Raw genomic sequence first — 20,158 nt, 5'->3', positions numbered from 1 at the left:
AAACCCCTGAGCCAATGTGCTCATCAAATATAAATACGGCACTCAGCATGCCCAGGAGCACTTCCCCTTGTATCTGGTCCGGGCTATATGAATATTCATACTCCCTGCATCTGCATGGTTTCTGCCTACTGTCCAACACTTTCCATAGCTGCTGGGACACAGGGAAACTTCAAGATAGCATGGGCAGCACCAGAGCACACTGAGCAGCCTACACTAAACAATCACTTCAGGTTTTTTATCTTAATGCATTCTATGCATTAAGATAAAAAACCTTCTGTTTGTAGCAGCCCCCCCCCCCCCCCCCAGCAACCTCCTAATGCTTACTCTGAGCCCCTTCTCTCTGCAGCGATGTCCACGATCCCCACAGCCATCCAAGACACTCCTCCTGATTGGCAGAGACACAGCAGTGGCGCCATTGGCTCCCGCAGCTGTCAAAGTATGTCAGCCAATCAGGGGAGAGAGGGGCAGGCCAGGTCGGGGCTCCGTGTCTGAATGGATACATGGAGCTCTGACTTGGCTCGGGTGCTCCCTGTAGCAAGCTGATGGCTGAGGGGGCACTCGAAGGAGGAATGGGGCAGGAGAGCAGAAGAAGGACCCGAGAAGAGAAGGATCTGGCTGCCCTGTGCAAACCAATTGCACAGAGGTGTTAAGTTTAACCACTTCAGCCCCAGAAGATTTGGCTGCTGAATGACGGGGCCATTTTTTGCGATTCGGCACTGCGTCGATTTAACTGACAATTGCGCGGTCGTGTGACGCTGCACCCAAACAAAATTGACGTCCTTTTGTTCCCACAAATAGAGCTTTCTTTTGGTGGTATTTGATCACCTCTGTGGTTTTTATTTTCAGCGCTATAAACAAAAAAACACAATATTTTGTAATTTTTGCTATAATAAATATCCCCATTTTTTTTAAAAAAAGCTAATTTTTTCTCATTTTAGGCCGATATGTATTCTTCTACAAGTTCTCTTTCTGAGAAATGGCTTATCCAGGGATTTTGATGCTTATTGATTTACCAGTCACAAACAAATGTGGAAATCAGGGGTGCTTACTTCACATGCTGCATATTTTTCTGGGTCGGTCACTACGAACATGAGTCAGGCAAGTTACATTTTCTGAAGGAGGTCATCAATGGCAGCCTCCATTTTTCTCACAGTATAGTTCTCTATAAACAGCTAAGAACCTTGGGCATATGATGTAAGCCTTGAATAAACGTTATACAAATACCTTGGGTGTACTTCTTACGCCCTGGTCATTTTCCCCAGAGTGGCCATTCTGCCACTACAATCAGCAACACCAAACTGTTGAAATGATAGCCAGGCCCCACTCTATAATTAAGGAGCTCTGACAATGACTCCATTGTAGATAATGCCTGCAACAATGTTACTTGTACAAAAATGGCCAAAGTCAGAAACGTGTAGGGTAGAGTCATCAAGAGTGACATGGACATGTTTCTGCATGTTGAAGATCTGGATCTTTAATGTATGTTTTTACTACTTATTCTTATATTTTTTTGTGGGTTACACTATGGAAAATGTATGCCTTCACATTTACAGTGAGAACAGTACTGTGGGCAGCATGGTAGTGCAGTGTTTAGCACTCCTGCCTTACAATAATAGGGCCATTGGTTTAAATCCCAAACAAGAAACTACCTAAGTTTGCATGTGCTCCTTTTGCTTGCATGGGTTACCTCCAGGTACTCCTTTTTCCACTCACACTCCAAAGACATGCTGATAAGTTAGTTGGCTCCTGTCCACATTGGCCATACTATGTCTTCATGTGAGGTAGGAACCTTACAATGTAAGCTCCTTGAGGGCATGGACTGATGTGAATGTCCAATATATGTATATATACACACAATATAATATACCTTTAGTGGACAGAGAGCATCTACTATTTCTCGTGACTCAAGATGAGAAGCACAATTTGACCTCCTATAAATTAGAGGTCTGCATTTCTGGAAAGCTACTCCATGTTCCTCTTGGTGAAGGTGATATTCATGGATGGTGGAACTGTGAAGGGCTTTATGAAGACTGTAAGGGCAACGTGGTGCACCTATAAATTGTTAAACGCTGATTTAATGCCACTGATTAGTCACAGCACAAGCCTATCAGCGGGTGCCAGCCAATGAATGACCTGCCGTCACCTGCTGATCAGGGAGGAGGAAGACTGGAAAGAGCTCTGTCTATGTAAACATGACATAGACAGGTGTGCCTATAAATTGTTGAAGGCTGCTTTAGTGCCACTTATTGCCACTTATTTTTCTGTGTACTACTGGACTTTCCAAGACCCGAAGTGTTGAATACTTGGAGAGACTAGGGAACAGCAAAGTGTCAGCATTTCAACATGGAGTGCCAGAAAGGTAAATATCCACTTGCCGACCACGCACTGTAGCTTTACTGCTACAGTGCAGGCCGGCTACGCAGAATCACGTATATTTACAACTCTGCTCTTCGGGTAGGGGGTGCACGCGTGCGCTGCCAGCACGCTGCCTGTGCTGTGATTAATCACAGCACAAGTGGATCAGCGAGTGCCGGCCAATGGATGACTGCCGGCACAAGCTGAACGGTGAGGAGGAAGACAGGACAGAGCTCTGTCCTGTCAGCAGGGATGTGCTGGTTTTTGTTTCCCTGCAAAGCACATCTCTTAGTGAAAGTTTATGTGTGTACACAGTACACACATAAACACTGGTTAGGCCCACATTTAACTCTGATTCCCCCCTGATGTTAACCCCTTCCCAGCCAGTGACATTAGTACAGTGACAGTGCATATTTTTACCAGCGATCACTGTATCCCAATATAAGGAGGAGTTGGTTAGGGTTGTAGATGAGGGTTTCAATAATGGGATTATTTCCAAAAAAGAAAAGGCTTTCCTTATTCCATCAGCCCCTAGGATCCCAGTGATCTACTACTTACCTAAAGTTCATAAGGATCCCATTTGCCCCCCTAGAAGGCCGATAGTCAGCGGTATTGACTCGGTTACTTCCAGGGTGGGCAAATATGTGGACCATTTTTTGCAGCTTCTTGTGGTTGGGACTCCTTCTTATCTGAGGGACTCAACGCAAGTAATTAATGAGCTTAGCAGTATACAGTGGAAAGATTCTTATATTCTTGCAACTGTGGACGTTGCTTCACTCTACACTGTAATATCGCACCATCATGGTAAAGAAGCAGTAGAGCACTTTTTGAAGAAGGATTCTCTCCAGAACAACCAAACCACCTTTATTCTAAGTCTACTGGAATATGCCATGCAACACAACTATTTTTGGCATGATGGCTCCTATTATTTGCAAAATAGGGGTGTAGCCATGGGGGCTAAATTTGCCCCGAGCATGGCCAATCTTTTCATGGCCAAATGGGAGGAGGATGTCGTCTATCAAGAACCCAGGGTAGAGCTGGTGTTCTGGAAAAGATATATAGACGACATCCTCCTCCTATGGGATGGTAGTTTTGAGTCCCTGTCGGAGTTTATTGCTGGTCTCAATGCTAACGATAGGGGTATTGCCCTTACATTTAAGGCTAGCACTACTGAGATACATTTTCTTGACCTTAGGACTAGAGTGAATGAAGGTGTTCTTATTACCTCCACCTATTTTAAAGCTACAGATCGCAATGGCTATATAGACACTAAAAGCTTTCACCATAAGGCCTGGCTGGGATCAGTACCTAAGAGCCAATTCCTAAGGTTGAGGCGTAACTGCAAGAACAGTGAGGACTTTGTGTCTGAATCCTCTATTCTCAGGCAGCGGTTTCTTGAAAAGGGTTATTCAGCGGAAGCCTTGGATGTGGCGTTTAATCTTGCAAGAGAGAAAAATAAGGAGAACTTGCTAACTGCGAAAATTAAAGTTCAAGATACCTCTTTCAAATTTTCGTTTATCACTGCCTACTCTAACCAATATTAAGAGATTCAAAAAATGATTCAAAGGCATTGGAAAGTCTTGAAGGAAGACAGGGTTTTGGACCCTGATTTGCCCGACCTACCTCGTATGGTATATAGGGGAGCTCCCCCATTGAGGCTACAGGTAGCTCCCAATATCATCAATTCACCCACCTAAGCAGATTTCGTTCTTCCAAAAGATGGGGGGTTTCTTTCCTTGTAGGAGATGCCCAATTTGTAAGCTTAGCACCAACAAATCTAGGAAAGTAGATTCCTTCCAATCCACTTCCACCCATGAATCCTTTCCAATTAAGCCCTTCATTACATGTACTACTAGACATCTGGTGTATATTATTATTTGCCCCTGTGGGCTTCAGTACATAGGGCGTACTATCCGTAAATTACACATCAGGCTTAAAGAACATGTTGATAATATAAAAAGGGGGTTCCCTAAGCATAGTCTTTTGAAGCACTATTCTCTGAAACATGACTGTAATCCAAAGGGCACTGTGTTTTTGGGAATTGATAAATTCTCTGGCCATTGGAGGGGAAGCAACATGACTAGAGGGGTCTCTCAGCTACAGACCAAATGGATATACCAAGCCAGGACCTATTTTCCATATGGGATGAATCTGGAATGGGATTTGAATGCCTTTATTAGCAACAGCTAGGTTTCCTGCGTTTATTCTATTTTATTTTATTTTTATTTTATGTTGTTTCATTTTTGCATTATTGATTATGTTTTCGGTATGTTTTTTGGGTATCATATGGTGTGGTCGTTTTTCTTCACCTCCTGATATTCATTGGTGTAAAGTATTTTCTTATCAAGATTCTTTGCATTCATTATTCATTTGGTAGTTTGTACTTTGGCCACAAGATGCCGCCACCTCCAGTGATATTGATTGGGGTAAGGTATTTTTTGTATCAAAATTCTTTGCATTCATTATTTATATGGTAGTTTGTATTTTGGCCACAAGATGTTGCCACCACCGGTAACCACCGCTGCTCCTTCTCTACGTTTTTGATTTATTGATCACCCATAGTTCGATTGTTTTATAATAAGATTTGTTTTAAGGATATTTTTATCTTTGATTCAAATCCTTTGCCTAAACTGAGTATTACTACTATCTATTCTAATATATCAATCTCTATGAGATATATTACTTCCAGTTCGGAAGGTCACACTTCCTGTCCTCTGATTTCCGCCTGTCCAGTTCCGTTGTTCCTATAAATACACGTCAGTTTGCGTCATAACTACGCCCCTGAAGACGCATGTTGATGACGAAACGTTGGGCGATGATAGAGACTGGCGCAGCAGGACGCGGTGGGACGGTGACACGGCGGCCATCTTTGTGGTTAGAAGCGCTGGACGCTTCACACTGCTGTATACCTTCTTACTAAATGTGAGTGGTTTTTATCTTTTCAATAAATTATCCTTGTTTATGGAGATTGCGCAATGAGCGTTTTCTTTTTATTCCCTACGTACCACGATCTTGAGGTGCATATGCATACTGGAGTATACTTGGTTTAATATCCAGCTACCAAAAGGAGATCTAAAGCCTTCCATTTAGTTCAGAGGGGAATATGTTGGTGCTACTCCATTAGAAGATTGTTGGTTTATTCTATGAAGACTGCCTTTATTCTACACATGTGTATAACCCATACACTGATGGTAAGGGTCAGTTTGTTTGGGTGTTGGTGACGGTGTTTTCATCTCTCTTCTGTGTCTCCTTTCAATATGGATCTCGCTGATTAGAGTATTATTTCTTCCTGACGGAGAGGACTTTTGTTTGACCATATTTATTTTGGTTCTTATTGGGACATTTTTACATGAATATTTTTTAGCGCTGCACCATTCCTATTGATATCTCTTCAATTGTATCCAGCAATTTTTGTGTCAGCAGCTTCTACTATATGTTTTATTAAGCGCAACAGATTCTGTTTTTATTCACTGTATTAGTGTCACTGGTTCCCACAAAGTGCCAAAGTTAGTGTCAGATAGAAAATACTATCGCAGTTTCGCTATAAATTGCTGATCAATAATAAAAAATCCAGTACAAATACCATGAATTAAATTTTTTTGTTGGATATGTTTTACAGTACATTTGTTATCTACAGTAATATTAGTTGTTTTGAAAGAAACTAATCAACTTAGAAAAAAGCATTTTTGAAAAATGTTTTGATTTGCAGAATTGGACTTTTTCCCCTATTAAAAGGGGGCTTGAACAGTGTAAGCACCAGACTAGGATTAAGACCATAGATAGGAGAAGCCGCGCTAATATAGTCCAATTATTGCAAAATATTTGATTGTGGAAATAAACATCATGTTTCTAATGGCTGAAATGATGAAATAATAAACCAGATTCTTCTAGTATTGACACCACAGTGAGTTTATTCAACGAAGTGTGCCACCACCTTTAGAAAAACTCGCTTACCAGATGGCAAGCAAAACCAGGCATGTGGCTAAGGTCCAGCCAAGGCCTTTTCTTGCACGGAGGATCGTGGAAATAAGCTCTGGATGGATGGCTGCATAGGTATATCCAAACACCAATACCACCGTTCAATCCTTTAGTTCAACAACAAACTCAGCAGTAAACCCAGAGAGAGAAAACCAACCATAGTGTAATATTGTCTAATCGGATATTTACTTAGTAAAAACAGTATTGCACTTACATTTAGACAGTTAAAAATCACGAATAAAAACAGCAGAGCCGGCCGGCTACAAACAAACGCCTGTCCTCCTAACGAAACAGCGTGGTGATGTCAGCACGTATCCTCCTCCAGACGGGTGGGCAGATATATCGATTTTTACTTACAACCCTTGGTTCGTAAAATGCGGTCCTTTATTAAAGACTCGCGACATGTGATTAATCTCCTCTCTGAGGTTACATTGAAGCCAGGTGTTTGGCTGGTGACCGCTGACATCACCTTGCTATACACTATAATCCTCCATTATTTGGACTTTATGGAAATGCTGCTTAACTTGGTGATGCGTGAAATGCAATAAAGCTGTCTTTATGGACTCCAACCCCTAACCTACCCTATGAATGAACTAGAGCTTGCGACCAAACTTTGCCAGTTGGCCTTGGTTTAGCAGTGTGGCTTCACACAAATTTGCAAATTAATTCAACAGAAACCTCTGTTTTCAATCCAAGTTGAAACAGTTTAGATTTTCTTTTTGTGCTGACTAGCTGAAGAGTGTACTGAATTTTTTTGCATGGCCCGTTAACGTAGGAGCTGCACAACTTCATGGTCACGTCACAATCTGTCTCTCCCTTGGCCATTTGATAGGCTAGGAGGGAGCTGGAGTGTAATTGGCTGCAACGTTGGCCTTGGGACCTAGCCCCACCCATGAAAGTAGGACACCGTGGGTATACAGGCCACAAAGAGTGTGTGGTCATCCAGGGAAGCCTGGGAGTTGTTGCTGGAGGGCATTGTTCCGAAGTCCTGGTCTGGAGAAGGGTCTTTGTTCACTGAGAATCTACCTATGGATGTTGGGTTGCATATAGCTCCTGGGACACTGAAAGTAAAGCCCTTGCTGTGAACTTTGAGTGTGCTTGTGCTAGGGATCTAAGTGCAAGAGGTTGCTACGTAGACTGGATTGCTCTTAAAAAGTTCTAGATATACTGGCCATTCCTTGTTACCTCCAGGAAAGGCTGATGTAAGAAGATTAGTGAGAAGTTTGCCTCCCATTATTGCTATTGATCGTTTTGGAGTAAACCCCTCTCCTATTTAAAGTTCATATTGGTGCCAGTGTGCATGGACTGGAGCATGTGGGGATGGGCAGTCTCTGTACTACATATATATTGTAGCACATTGACCCCGTGCTACTGTTTAAAGTGGTGGTTTATGCCGTTTTTTGGGGTAGCAAGCACACTAATGGCTCTGGTGTGTGCTGAATTCATATGAGAGCCAGAGATAGAGCTTAGAGCAGGGGTCTCAAACTTGCGGCCCTCCAGCTGTTGCCAAACTACAATTCCCATGAGGCATTGCAAGGCTGACAGGTACAAGCATGACTCCCACAGGCAGAGGCATGATGGAACTTGTAGTTTCGCAACAGCTGGAGGCCCGCCAGTTTGAGACCCCTGGCTTAGAGCCTCACCCCCTTGAGGAGGTCAGTGTGTAAAGGGAGCCGTGAGAGGTGTTGCTATGCACCATAGTGTCCAAAACGGAACAGAGGAAGGCCCGAGCCTGAGAGAGTGTTCATGTGGGACAGAAGTAGGGTTGCCACCTCATCCCCCGAACACATATTAATTACACAGGTTCTGTGGCTGATTAAGGTGGTAAATAAACTCACTTGGTGTCTTATCTGCATTAAATTAGCCCCAGAACCCGTGTAATTCATATGTGTTCGGGTTTAAAGGGATGAGGTGGCAACTCTAGACAGAAGAGCAGCTAGAAAGCTGAAAGGCTAACACAGAGCTAAGGTGCAGCGTCTGTACATAAACACTGGGACATGTTTTAAGGTCAGGAGGACCAAAAAGGTACTAAAGTTCAGGAGAGACCCTGAACAGGTACTTGGAGCAATAAAGCTACTAGGCATGTGCAATTCGTTTTGTTCCGAATTAGTTTTTTAACGAATTTCGACAAATTCGTTAATTCGTGAATATCCGAATTAACGAAAACCCGTTTAACGAATTTTTTCCGAATATTCGGAAATTCAATAAAATTGGACATTCGTAAATTCGAGCATTCGTACATTCGTACATTAGTAAATTAGTGAATTTGTAAATTTGTAAATTCGAAAATTCGGAAATCGGAAATAATAGTTAACTAATATTAACTTAACTGTTAGTAATTACTAGTAACTTTTAAATTATAGGTATTGTAATTTCCTTTCAAATTTGGCTGTTAGTGAACGTAACACATACAAATTTATCCGAAGTTATGAATGATCCGAAAAATTGTAATGGAACGTAATGAATTAATAATAATAAATAACAATAATAATAATAACAACGTTTTATTATTATTATTTATTATTAATTTGTTCCGTTCCATTTGTTTAGATGCAGCATTCGTTTTGGATAATTCGTAACTTCGGATAAATTTGTATTTGTTACGTTCACTGACAGTCAAATTTGAAAGGAAATTACAATACCTATAATTTAATAGTTAGTTACTATTTCAGATTTTTGAATTTTCGGGTTTTTGGATTTTCAAACTTCGAATTTACAAATTTACGAATTTTCTAATTTACAAATGTACGATTTTACGAATGTAAAAAAATTACAAATGTACAAATGTAAAAATGTACGAATGCATGCATGAACGAATGTACGAATGAACGAATGTTCGAATTTACGAATGTACGAATGAACGAATTTACGAATGAACGAATTTAATCGCGATCATAACGAATGACCCGAAAAACGAAAAAAATAATAAACTAATGAAACGAAAACGAAAATGAACAAATTTTTTGGCTGTGCACATGTCTAAAAGCTACCATAAGAGAGCCAGGAGGCTGAATGCTACGTTTTTGCAGTGATGGTGGGAACCCCTGCATGGGAAGACCTACCTGTGTAAAGCTTTGATGTTAATTTAAATAAAAGTGGACAGGAAAGCACTGAAAACTATAGCTGGCTTGGAGTAAACTCACTGTTTTGGCACTACTATTGAGCTAAGAAACCCAGACATGTCACTATATGTATACAGTATATATTTATTTATATATACTTTCTGGATATTACAGTAAGCCATGTGCTACAAAACAAAGTGTAAAACGACATATACTGTATACAGTATATACACTATATTACCAAAAGTATTGGGACACCTGCCTTTATACGCATATGAACTTTAATGGCATCCCAGTCTTAGTCAATACTGAGTTGGCCCACCCTTTGCAGCTATAACAGCTTCAACTCTTCCAACACGACTGTCCACCCGTGCACAAAACAAGGTCCATAAGGACATGAATGAGCGAGTTTGGTTTGGAGGAACTTGACTGACCTGCACAGAGTCCTGACCTCAACCCGATACAACACCTTTGGGATGAATTAGAGTGGACTCTGCGAGCCAGGCCTTCTCGTCCAACATCAATGTCTGACCTCACAAATGTGCTCCTGGAAGAATGGTCAAATATTCCCATAGGCACACTCCTAAACCTTGTGGACAGCCTTCCGAGAAGAGCTGAAGCTGTTATAGCTGCAAAGTGTGGACCAACTCCCTATTGAACCCTACGGACTAAGACTGGGATGCCATTAACCACTTGCCGACCGATATACGTCTGCAGAATGGCACGGGCAGGCAGAATCACGTACCTCAGGGGCGGACTGATAACTCATGGGGCCCCCGGGCAATAGGAGATTATGGGGCTCCCAGGCAATCAGAGATTATGGGGCCACACAGTATACACACACACAATATACAATCACACAGTATACACATACATGTACACACAGTATACACAGACAGATGTAAAAAAAACACAGACTTATACATACTGTCCCTGGTTTTACTGAGGCTGGCAACCCTGATGGGGCCCCCTAGTGGCCCAGGGCCCTCGGGCACTGCCCGAGTGGCTCAATGGTCAGTCCGCCCCTGACGTATCTGTACGTGATCTGCCACCTGCGGGTGGGGGGGTCCGATCAGACACCCCCCCCCCAGTGCCCGAGGCGGTCGGCATTTCTCCCCCGGCGATCGGAGGTGAGGGGGAGGCCATCCATTCATGGCCCCCCCCCTTGCGATCGCTCCCGGCCAATGAAATCATTCCTCTGCTGCTGTATAGTGAACAGTGACACTAATACAGCGATCAGAAAAATGATCGCTTAGTGACACTGGCGACGGGGGGTGATCAAGGGATTAAAACTTTATTAGGGGGGGTTAGGGGGGTACCCTAGACCTAAAGGTGGCTAACCCTAACGGCCCTAACACATTAACTGTCACAAACTGACACCAATGCAGTAATCAGAAAAAAAAAACTGCTTGGGGTCAGTGTGACGGGGGGGAGGGGTGATTAGGGGGTGATCGGGGGGTGATGGGGGGTGTAATGTGTGCCTGGCATGTCCTACTGTGTGTGTTGTGTTTTACACTCACATTGATGTCTTCTCTCCTAGGCGCTGGAACGGAAAATACAGAGCCGAGGAGAGATGACATAATTTCCTCTGCTGCTGTTTACTATACAGCAACAGAGGAAATGATGTCATCTCTCCTCGGCTCTGTATTTTCCGTTCCCGCGCCAAGGAGAGAAGACATCAATGTGAGTGTAAAACACAACACACACAGTAGAACATGCCAGGCACACATTACATCCCCCAATCACCCATCCCCCCCCCCCCCCCCCCGTCACACTGACACCAAGCAGTTTTTTTTCTGATTACTGCATTGGTGTCAGTTTGTGACAGTTAGTGTGTTAGGGCAGTTAGGGTTAGCCCCCTTTAGGTCTAGGGTACCCCCCTAACCCCCCCTAAAAAAGTTTTAACCCCTTGATCACCCCCCGTCGCCAGTGTCACTAAGCGATCGTTTTTCTGATCGCTGTATTAGTGTCACTGGTGATGCTAGTTAGGGAGGTAAATATTTAGGTTCGCCGTCAGCGTTTTATAGCGTCAGGGACCCCCATATACTACCTAATAAATGTTTTGACCCCTTGATTGCCCCCTAGTTAACCCTTTCACCAGTGATCACTGTATAACTGTTACGAGTGACGCTGGTTAGTTCGTTTAATTTTTATAGTGTCAGGGCACCCGCCGTTTATTACCTAATAAAGGTTTAGCCCCCTGATCGCCCGGCAGTGATATGTGTCGCCCCAGGCAGCGTCAGGTTAGCGCCAGTACCGCTAACACCCACGCACGCAGCATACGCCTCCCTTAGTGGTATAGTATCTGAACGGATCAATATCTGATCTGATCAGATCTATACTAGCGTCCCCAGCAGTTTAGGGTTCCCAAAAACGCAGTGTTAGCGGGATCAGCCCAGATACCTGCTAGCACCTGCGTTTTGCCCCTCCGCCCGGCCCAGCCCACCCAAGTGCAGTATCGATCAATCACTGTCACTTACAAAACACTAAACGCATAACTGCAGCATTCGCAGAGTCAGGCCTGATCCCTGCGATCGCTAACAGTTTTTTTGGTAGCGTTTTGATGAACTGGCAAGCGCCAGCGGCCTAGTACACCCCGGTCGTAGTCACACCAGCACTGCAGTAACACTTGGTGACGTGGCGAGTCCCATAAGTGCAGTTCAAGCTGGTGAGGTGGCAAGCACAAGTAGTGTCCCGCTGCCACCAAAAAGACAAATACAGGCCCGTCGTGCCCATAGTGCCCTTCCTGCTGCATTCGCCAATCCTAATTGGGAACCCACCGCTTCTGCAGCGCCTGTACTTCCCCCATTCACATCCCCAACCAAATGCAGTCGGCTGCATGAGAGGCATTTTCTTTATGTCCTCCCGAGTACCCCTACCCAACGCCCCCCCCCCCCCCCCCCAAAAAAAGATGTTGTGTCTGCAGCAAGTGCGGATATAGGCGTGACACCCGCTATTATTGTCCCTCCTGTCCTAACAATCCTGGTCTTTGCATTGGTGAATGTTTTGAACGCTACCATACACTGGTTGAGTATTAGCGTAGGGTACAGCATTGCACAGACTAGGCACACTGACACAGGGTCTCCCAAGATGCCATCACATTTTGAGAGACCCGAACCTGGAACCAGTTACAGTTATAAAAGTTACAGTTACAAAAAAAGTGTACAAAAAAAAAAAAAAAACACAAAAAAATATATAAAATAAAAAAAAATAGTTGTCGTTTCATTGTTCTCTCTCTCTATTCTCTCTCTCTATTGTTCTGCTCTTTTTTACTGTATTCTATTCTGCAATGTTTTATTGTTATTATGTTTTATCACGTTTGCTTTTCAGGTATGCAATTTTTTATACTTTACCGTTTACTGTGTTTGATTGTTAACCATTTTTTTGTCTTCAAAATGCCCCCCCGACCGTCTTCCGTGTTTTTCTCTGGCTCTCCTGTCTCAACAGGGAACCTGAGAATGCAGCCGGTGATTCAGCCAGCTGACCATAGAGCTGATCAGAGACCAGAGTGGCTCCAAACATCTCTATGGCGTAAGAAACTGGAAGCTACGAGCATTTCATGACTTAGATTTCGCCGGATGTAAACAGCGTCATTGGGAAATTGGGAAAGCATTTTATCACACCGATCTTGGTGTGGTCAGATGCTTTGAGGGCAGAGGAGAGATCTAGGGTCTAATAGACCCCAATTTTTTCAAAAAAGAGTACCTGTCACTACCTATTGCTATCATAGGGGATATTTACATTCCCTGAGATAACAATAAAAATGATTAAAAAAAAAAATGAAAGGAACAGTTTAAAAATAAGATAAAAAAGAAAAAAAAGAAAAAAGAAAAAAAAAAAGCACCCCCCCCCCCCGAGGTATCACCGCGAAGGTCAGATTGAGGGCAGTAATTTTTGCAGTAGACCTCCTCTATAAATCTAAAGTGGTAACCTGTAAAGGCTTTTAAAGGCTTTTAAAAATGTATTTATTTTGTTGCCACTGCACGTTTGTGCGCAATTTTAAAGCATGTCATGTTTGGTATCCATGTACTCGGCCTAAGATCATCTTTTTTATTTCATCAAACATTTGGGCAATATAGTGTGTCTTTAGTGCATTCAAATTTTAAAAAGTGTGTTTTTTCGCCAAAAAAATGCGTTTGAAAAATCGCTGCGCAAATACTGTGTGAAAAAAAAAAAATTAAACACCCACCATTTTAATCTGTAGGGCATTTGCTTTAAAAAAAATATATAATGTGTGGGGGTTCAAAGTAATTTTCTTGCAAAAAAAATTTTTCATGTAAACAAAAAGTGTCAGAAAGGGCTTTGTCTTCAAGTGGTTAGAAGAGTGGGTGATGTGTGACATAAGCTTCTAAATGTTGTGCATAAAATGCCAGGACAGTTCAAACCCCCCCAAATGACCCCATTTTGGAAAGTAGACACCCCAAGCTATTTGCTGAGAGGCATGTCGAGTCCATGGAATATTTTATATTGTGACACAAGTTGCGGGAAAAAGACAATTTTTTTTTTTTTTGCACAAAGTTGTCACTAAATGATATATTGCTCAAACATGCCATGGGAATATGTGAAATTACATTTTGGGGGGTCATTTGGGGGGGTTTTGTACTGCCCTGCCATTTTAGCACCTCAAGAAATGACATAGGCAGTCATAAACTTAAAGCTGTGTAAATTCCAGAAAATGTACCCTAGTTTGTAGACACTATAACTTTTGCGCAAACCAATAAATATACGCTTATTGACATTTTTTTTACCAAAGACATGTGGCCGAATACATTTTGGCCTAAATGTATGACTAAAATTGAGTTTATTGGATTTTTTTTTATAACAAAAAGTAGAAAATATCATTTTTTTTCAAAATTTTCGGTCTTTTTCCGTTTATAGCGCAAAAAATAAAAACCGCAGAGGTGATCAAATACCATCAAAAGAAAGCTCTATTTGTGGGAAGAAAAGGACGCACATTTCGTTTGGGTACAGCATTGCATGACCGCACAATTAGCAGTTAAAGTGACGCAGTGCCAAATTGTAAAAAATGCTCTGGTCAGGAAGGGGGTAAATCCTTCTGGGGCTGAAGTGGTTAAAGTTCATGTGCGTGTAAAGGCAGGCATCCCAATACTTTTGGTAATATAGTGTGTACATGGAGAGGGAAAGAGAAAGAGAGAGAGAGAGAGAGAGAGAGAGAGATTGTCATCAACTCACATTTCTTCTTTCGGATGTATTTCCTTAAAATGTAAGCAATGGCTACAAATGATAAGACCAGTAAGCTTAACAATACAGCAGTCAGCCCGAGATGGCAATGTCGTTTACATTCATCTGCAAGCAGAAATAAAAAGAAAACACATATTAATAATGCTTCAACAATGCAGCAATTATACTGATGTGCAAAGTAGAAAAAGTTTGTAATAGTGAAAAAGGCAATAAATATTTCAGATGGTTGTCACTAAGCCCTACCATCAGGGCAGGCCAATGAGATCTGTGTTCTACAGGCACAAATGGCGACAAATGGCCAATGTAATGTAAATACAGTATGTTGTACATTTTTCATCATGTTCCATTACATGGACGAATGTTTGTGGGCAAATTACAATCACGCCTATATAAACTTAGTAGACATCACATTCCAAAACCATAGCCATTAATATGGAGTTGGCCTCCCTTTGTGGCAATAACATCCTTCACTCTTCTGGGAAGGCTTTGCACAAGACTTTAGTGGGGGTCTGTGGGATTTTTGCCCATTCAGGCAAGAGAATGTAGATATAAATCACCTGAAAAGCGATTCGGAAGCACTGCAACACAAGAGTTTTAGCCCCTTTTTTGGGGTTAAAAGCGCCCCGCTAACGACCAACCACTTGCAGTATATATTTGGCTCTCCTGCGCAAACCGTGGTACCCATACATCAGTCTGTGCATGTTAAACTGCGAGCACGTGCTGCAGTCCACCCAGGTGTGTTAGCAAAGCAAATGAATATTTGCTTTGCACACAGAACTGCCTCTCAGCCAATCAAGAGGTGCGGATGTAATACCAGGCACCTGATTGGCTGAAGGCAGAGGCAATCCCATTGGCCACCTAGCAGAACAGGAAGAAGACACGCACGGAGGACACAGGAGCCATCGTCGTGCTACCCGTCCCACAGCTCGCCGCCTGACCCGCCACCACTATGGGGTTGGTAAGTGCCAGGTAGACAGCGGGTCGGGCACAGTGGCTGCATATTATTGGCACAGAGGCTGCAATTGATGGGGCACAGTTGGCTGCATTTGTTGGGCACAGTGGCTGCATATTATGGGAACAGAGGCTGCAATTGATGGAGCACAGTTGGCTGCATTTGCTGGGCACAGTGGCTGCATATTATGGGCACAGTGGTTGCAATTGATGGGGCACAGTTGGCTGCATTTGTTGGGCACAGTGGCTGCATATTATGGGAACAGAGGCTGCAATTGATGGGCACAGTTGGCTGTATATTATGGGTACAGTTGGCTGCATTTGCTGGGCACAGGCTGCATATGATGGGCACAGTGGCTGCATATGATGGGCACAGTTGGCTGCATTTGCTGGGCACAGTGGCTGCATATGATGGGCACAGTTGGTTGCATATGATGGGCACAGTGGCTGCATATGATGGGCACAGTTGGCTGCATTTGCTGGGCACGGTTGGCTGCATTTGATGGGCACAGTTGGTTGCATTTGCTGGACACAGTTGGCTGCATTTGCTGGGCACAGAGGCTGCATATGATGGGCAGAGAGGCTGCATATGATGGGCACAGAGGCTGCATATGATGGACAGAGTGGCTGCATTTGATGGCACAGTGGCTGCAATTGATGGGGCACAGTTGGCTGCATTTGTTGGGCACAGTGGCTGCATATTATGGGAACAGAGGCTGCAATTGATGGGCACAGTTGGCTGCATTTGCTGGGCACAGTGGCTGCATATTATGGGCACAGAGGCTGCAATTGATGGGGCACAGTTAACTGCATTTGCTGGGCACAGAGGCTGCATATGATGGGCACAGAGGCTGCATATGATGAGCACAGTGGCTGCATATGATGGACAAAGTGGCTGCATTTGATGGCACAGTGGCCGCAATTGATATTTTTGTTTCAGTATTCTTCAGAATTTTTCAGCTGAAAGTAAAAGAAAATCCTAAATTTCAGATACTCCTCAGAACAGGAATAGATGGGATATCTTCCAATGGGGACACTAGTTTTCCTCTCACTTCCTGTTTCGGTTATGGGACAGGAAGTGAAGAGATATCTCCCCAATGGCACACATATGGAAAAATAAACATAAAAGGGGTTATAACTCTCCCTTACTTTATCCAAAAATGAAAGAAACTAAAAAATATATCAAATTATTCATGAGGCCCAGAGATTTCAATAAACGCACCACCTCCTAAGAAGTATAACAAGAAAAGGTATGAGCCCCAGAGGGGCAGTAGGCGTAGTTTTAAGGTGCAAAAAAATCAAAAAATCAGTTATACAAAGAATAAAAAATGTATAATACATAAACAGTATAAAACTACTTATACAATTTGGGCTATGGGTAGCCCAATGGTTATATTACAAAAGAATGGTTGCCTCTACATGTTTCACCACAAACGTGGCTTCTTCTGGAGCTTTTGTAGGACCTTTATTTTAAAACATTACCACGCTTTAAATGGTCACGATTCCGGATCCTCCCCAAGACCCATCAAGAGGTCCAATGGGGGACGTCTGAACCACAAGAGTGAGAGGAAAAAACTGTTGCCCTATAGTCACACCTGTTATTTTAAGAAGTTTTAGCAAATCGATCGATCAATATTTCAATCTTTCCCCATAAGCGGACTTCATCTATTCCCTGCATACTTCAAGGTGCTTATACCATCTGAGCATTTCTTTTATCTCACTTTGCCACTGTTGCTTGGCTCAGTCTCTGAGAATGACATCATATACACAGGGAGGATCAAAGAAATTTCATCTGTCCCGAGGGATTAACACTTTTTGGAAAATGTGTATTTGAGCCTCACCAACAGCAGGCTAATTGGCCAGAAAAGAGAGGAGATAAGGGAGCTCTGGTGGAGGTGGATAACTGTTCAGAGGGATGACAGTGATGAGATGGCACTTCTGGCAGCACTTTGGTTAGAGGAGAGGCAACTCTGAAGATATAAAAAAGGATAAGAAAGGCGCCTCTAAGTGCAGTATGCAAAATTTATTAAAGTGCACAAAGGGTTAAAAGCACTCCGTCTGATGAAGGAGCCGCACATGCTCCGAAACACGTTACCGCCCCCTTCTCTCCATTGACACCATCAGCCTCGTATGTCCCGCAGTGAATACAGGCTTCCCTGTTGCCTCCTCTCTCCAACACGTTCCTTGTAATAGGAATAAAAGTGATCCAATTTTTTTTTTTTTTAAACAGTGAAAAAATAAATAAAATATAGTAAAATAAATAAGAAAAAAACATTTTTTTTAAAGCGCCCTGTCCCAATGAGCTCGTGCGCAGAAGCAAACGCATACGTGAGTAGCGCCCGCATACGAAAACAGTGGTCAAACCACACATAGGTATTGCTGCAACTGGTAGAGCAAGATCAATAATTCTAGCCCTAGACCCCCTCTGTAACGCAAAACATGCAACCTGTAGAATTTTTTAAACGTCGCCTATGGAGATTTTTAACGGTAAAAGTTTGATGCCATTCCACGAGCGGGAGCCATTTCGAAGCGTGACATGTTGGGTATCAATTTACTTGGCATAACATTATGATTCACAATATAAAAAAAAATGGGCTAACTTTACTGTTGTCTTATTTTTTTATTCCAAAAAGTGAGTTTTTAAAAAAAAAAAGTGCGCTTATAAGACCGCTGCGCAAATACAGTGCGAAAAAAAGTATTGCATTGACTGCCATTTTATTCTCTAGGGTGTTAGAAAAAAAACAATATATAATGTTTGGGGGTTCTAAGTAATTTTCTAGCAAAAAAACCTGCTTTAAACATGTAACCACTTAAAATCCAAAACGAGGCTGGTCCTTAAAGTGGTGTTCCGGCTGAAATTATACTTTTTAAATAAAAATACCCCTATAATACACAAACTTAATGTATTCTAGTAAAGTTAGTCTGTAAACTAAGGTCTGTTTTGTTAGTTTATAGCAGTAGTTTGTTATTTTATAAACTTACAGCAGGCCGTGGCCATCTTAAGTGTGGGCATCTGAAGCCAGACTGTATTTCTTCCTGGATCTCATCCTTGCAGATCTCGCACATGCTCAGTGCAGCACAAGCAGTGTAATAGGTTTCAGGTCATAGCAACGGCAGTTTCAGAGGAAGTTGCCGCCCCTTCCCAGAAGGTATTGCAAACAGGAAATGATGCGATGGGCCGCGGCCAGGGAGGAGGAAGTGAAAAATGAATACAGCAGATATACAGTAGGTGCTGAGAAAAAAAATAAAAAATATCCAATTTGTGTACAGTGCACAGTTTAGTGAGGGATGCTGAAGAGTTGTAAAAGCGGGTGGAACTCCACTTTAAGTGGCTAGCCTGTGCTGTACTGTGGGGGAGGTGCCTTTACTAGGGGAAGGCATTGATGCATGTTGCTGCTTTGCAGAAACACAGGATCCATTCCTTCCCTACTGACAGACCGCTGTTCTGCCAGTGTACAGAACGATCAGCAGGTTCCCGGCAGACATCAGGTCCATGGGACCTGCTGGTCAGCTCCCGATGTGCAGAATGACAGCTGGAGCGAGCCGCCGGTGGCGCGCACTTATGCCCAATACCCAGAAGTGCAGGATCACCTATATATACGTGATCCTGCCCAGCACAGCCATCCTGTAGCAATAAAACTGCTATATGGCGGTCGGCAAGTGGTTAATCAGCATAAACTAGTTGTTTGTAAATCTAAAGGAGATCATAATGTGTGTGACCAGCTTAAAATTGCCTTTTCTGCATATAAAATATTTCAGAGATTTTTGCCTACAGTTGTGGAAATAAAAACTAGAAACGTCATTAACTGACTTACTGTAGCTTTGGACTTTCAGGGTCTTAGTGACCGGATTGTTTAATGCCTCGTGTTCGATATCACAGGAGATCTGTTCTGGTACGTTGCCTTCCTTAAGATCAATCCGATAATAGATTTCCTTATTGTAAAGACCGTCCTCCCTTCCTCTGGACAGATTTGCCATTTTCCCATCCACCAACCAATTTATGGACAGCGGTTCCGGAGAGAATCCTTGTGCCTTACATAGGTAGAGATACTCATTGCCATCTGCTGTCCTTGAAGAAGTGAGTTGCACTATTGGTGCCACTAAAAAAAAATGTAAAAATTAAATTGACAACACATCTCATATTATTGTACAGTTTACCTGAAAGTGATTTACTTTGACATTTGATATGATTATGGTTCCATATTTTAGTATTATTATATTATTATTATACAGGATTTATATAGCGTCAACAGTTTGTGCACGTTTTACAATGTTTTATGAAGATAAAGTTAGAGCCTTCCTCTAGTGACTGCCTGTATGAACAGTGCGATCAGTATATTTGCTCAGTAAGTACAATGTAAGATATGTAAATTATATCTATCCCCCCTATCATCCCCCCCCAAAAATAAAAATAAATTATATATAGATAGATATATATATATATATATATATATATATATATATATATCTATATCTATCTATCTATATATACATACATATATGAAAAAAGAAAAAGATGCAGCCACCGCGTCTAAGGGCTGGAATACTGATATATACTGTACATACACACATATATATATATATATATATATATATATATATATATATAT

The 20,158-nt window shown here is 42.4% G+C and overlaps 1 protein-coding gene across 2 annotated transcripts in view; it reads right to left on the bottom strand.

Moving 5' to 3' along the window:
* The window catches only part of LOC141148553 (uncharacterized), a 107,684-nt gene that overhangs the window by 43,043 nt on the left and 44,483 nt on the right, over positions 1-20,158 (bottom strand). For both annotated transcript variants that reach the window (XM_073636102.1, XM_073636101.1), the window contains 2 exons: positions 19,364-19,648; positions 14,589-14,702 (listed from right to left, as the gene is read on the bottom strand). In XM_073636102.1, the coding sequence (XP_073492203.1) occupies positions 14,589-14,702; positions 19,364-19,648 (399 nt within the window). The remainder of the gene's footprint in view (positions 1-14,588; positions 14,703-19,363; positions 19,649-20,158) is intronic.

This window comes from Aquarana catesbeiana, linkage group LG06 (genome assembly GCF_042186555.1).
Source record: "Aquarana catesbeiana isolate 2022-GZ linkage group LG06, ASM4218655v1, whole genome shotgun sequence".
Taxonomy (NCBI): Eukaryota; Metazoa; Chordata; class Amphibia; order Anura; family Ranidae; genus Aquarana; species Aquarana catesbeiana.
The sequence above is the reverse complement of the archived record's forward strand: the minus strand, read 5'-3'. Positions and strand labels throughout refer to the sequence as shown.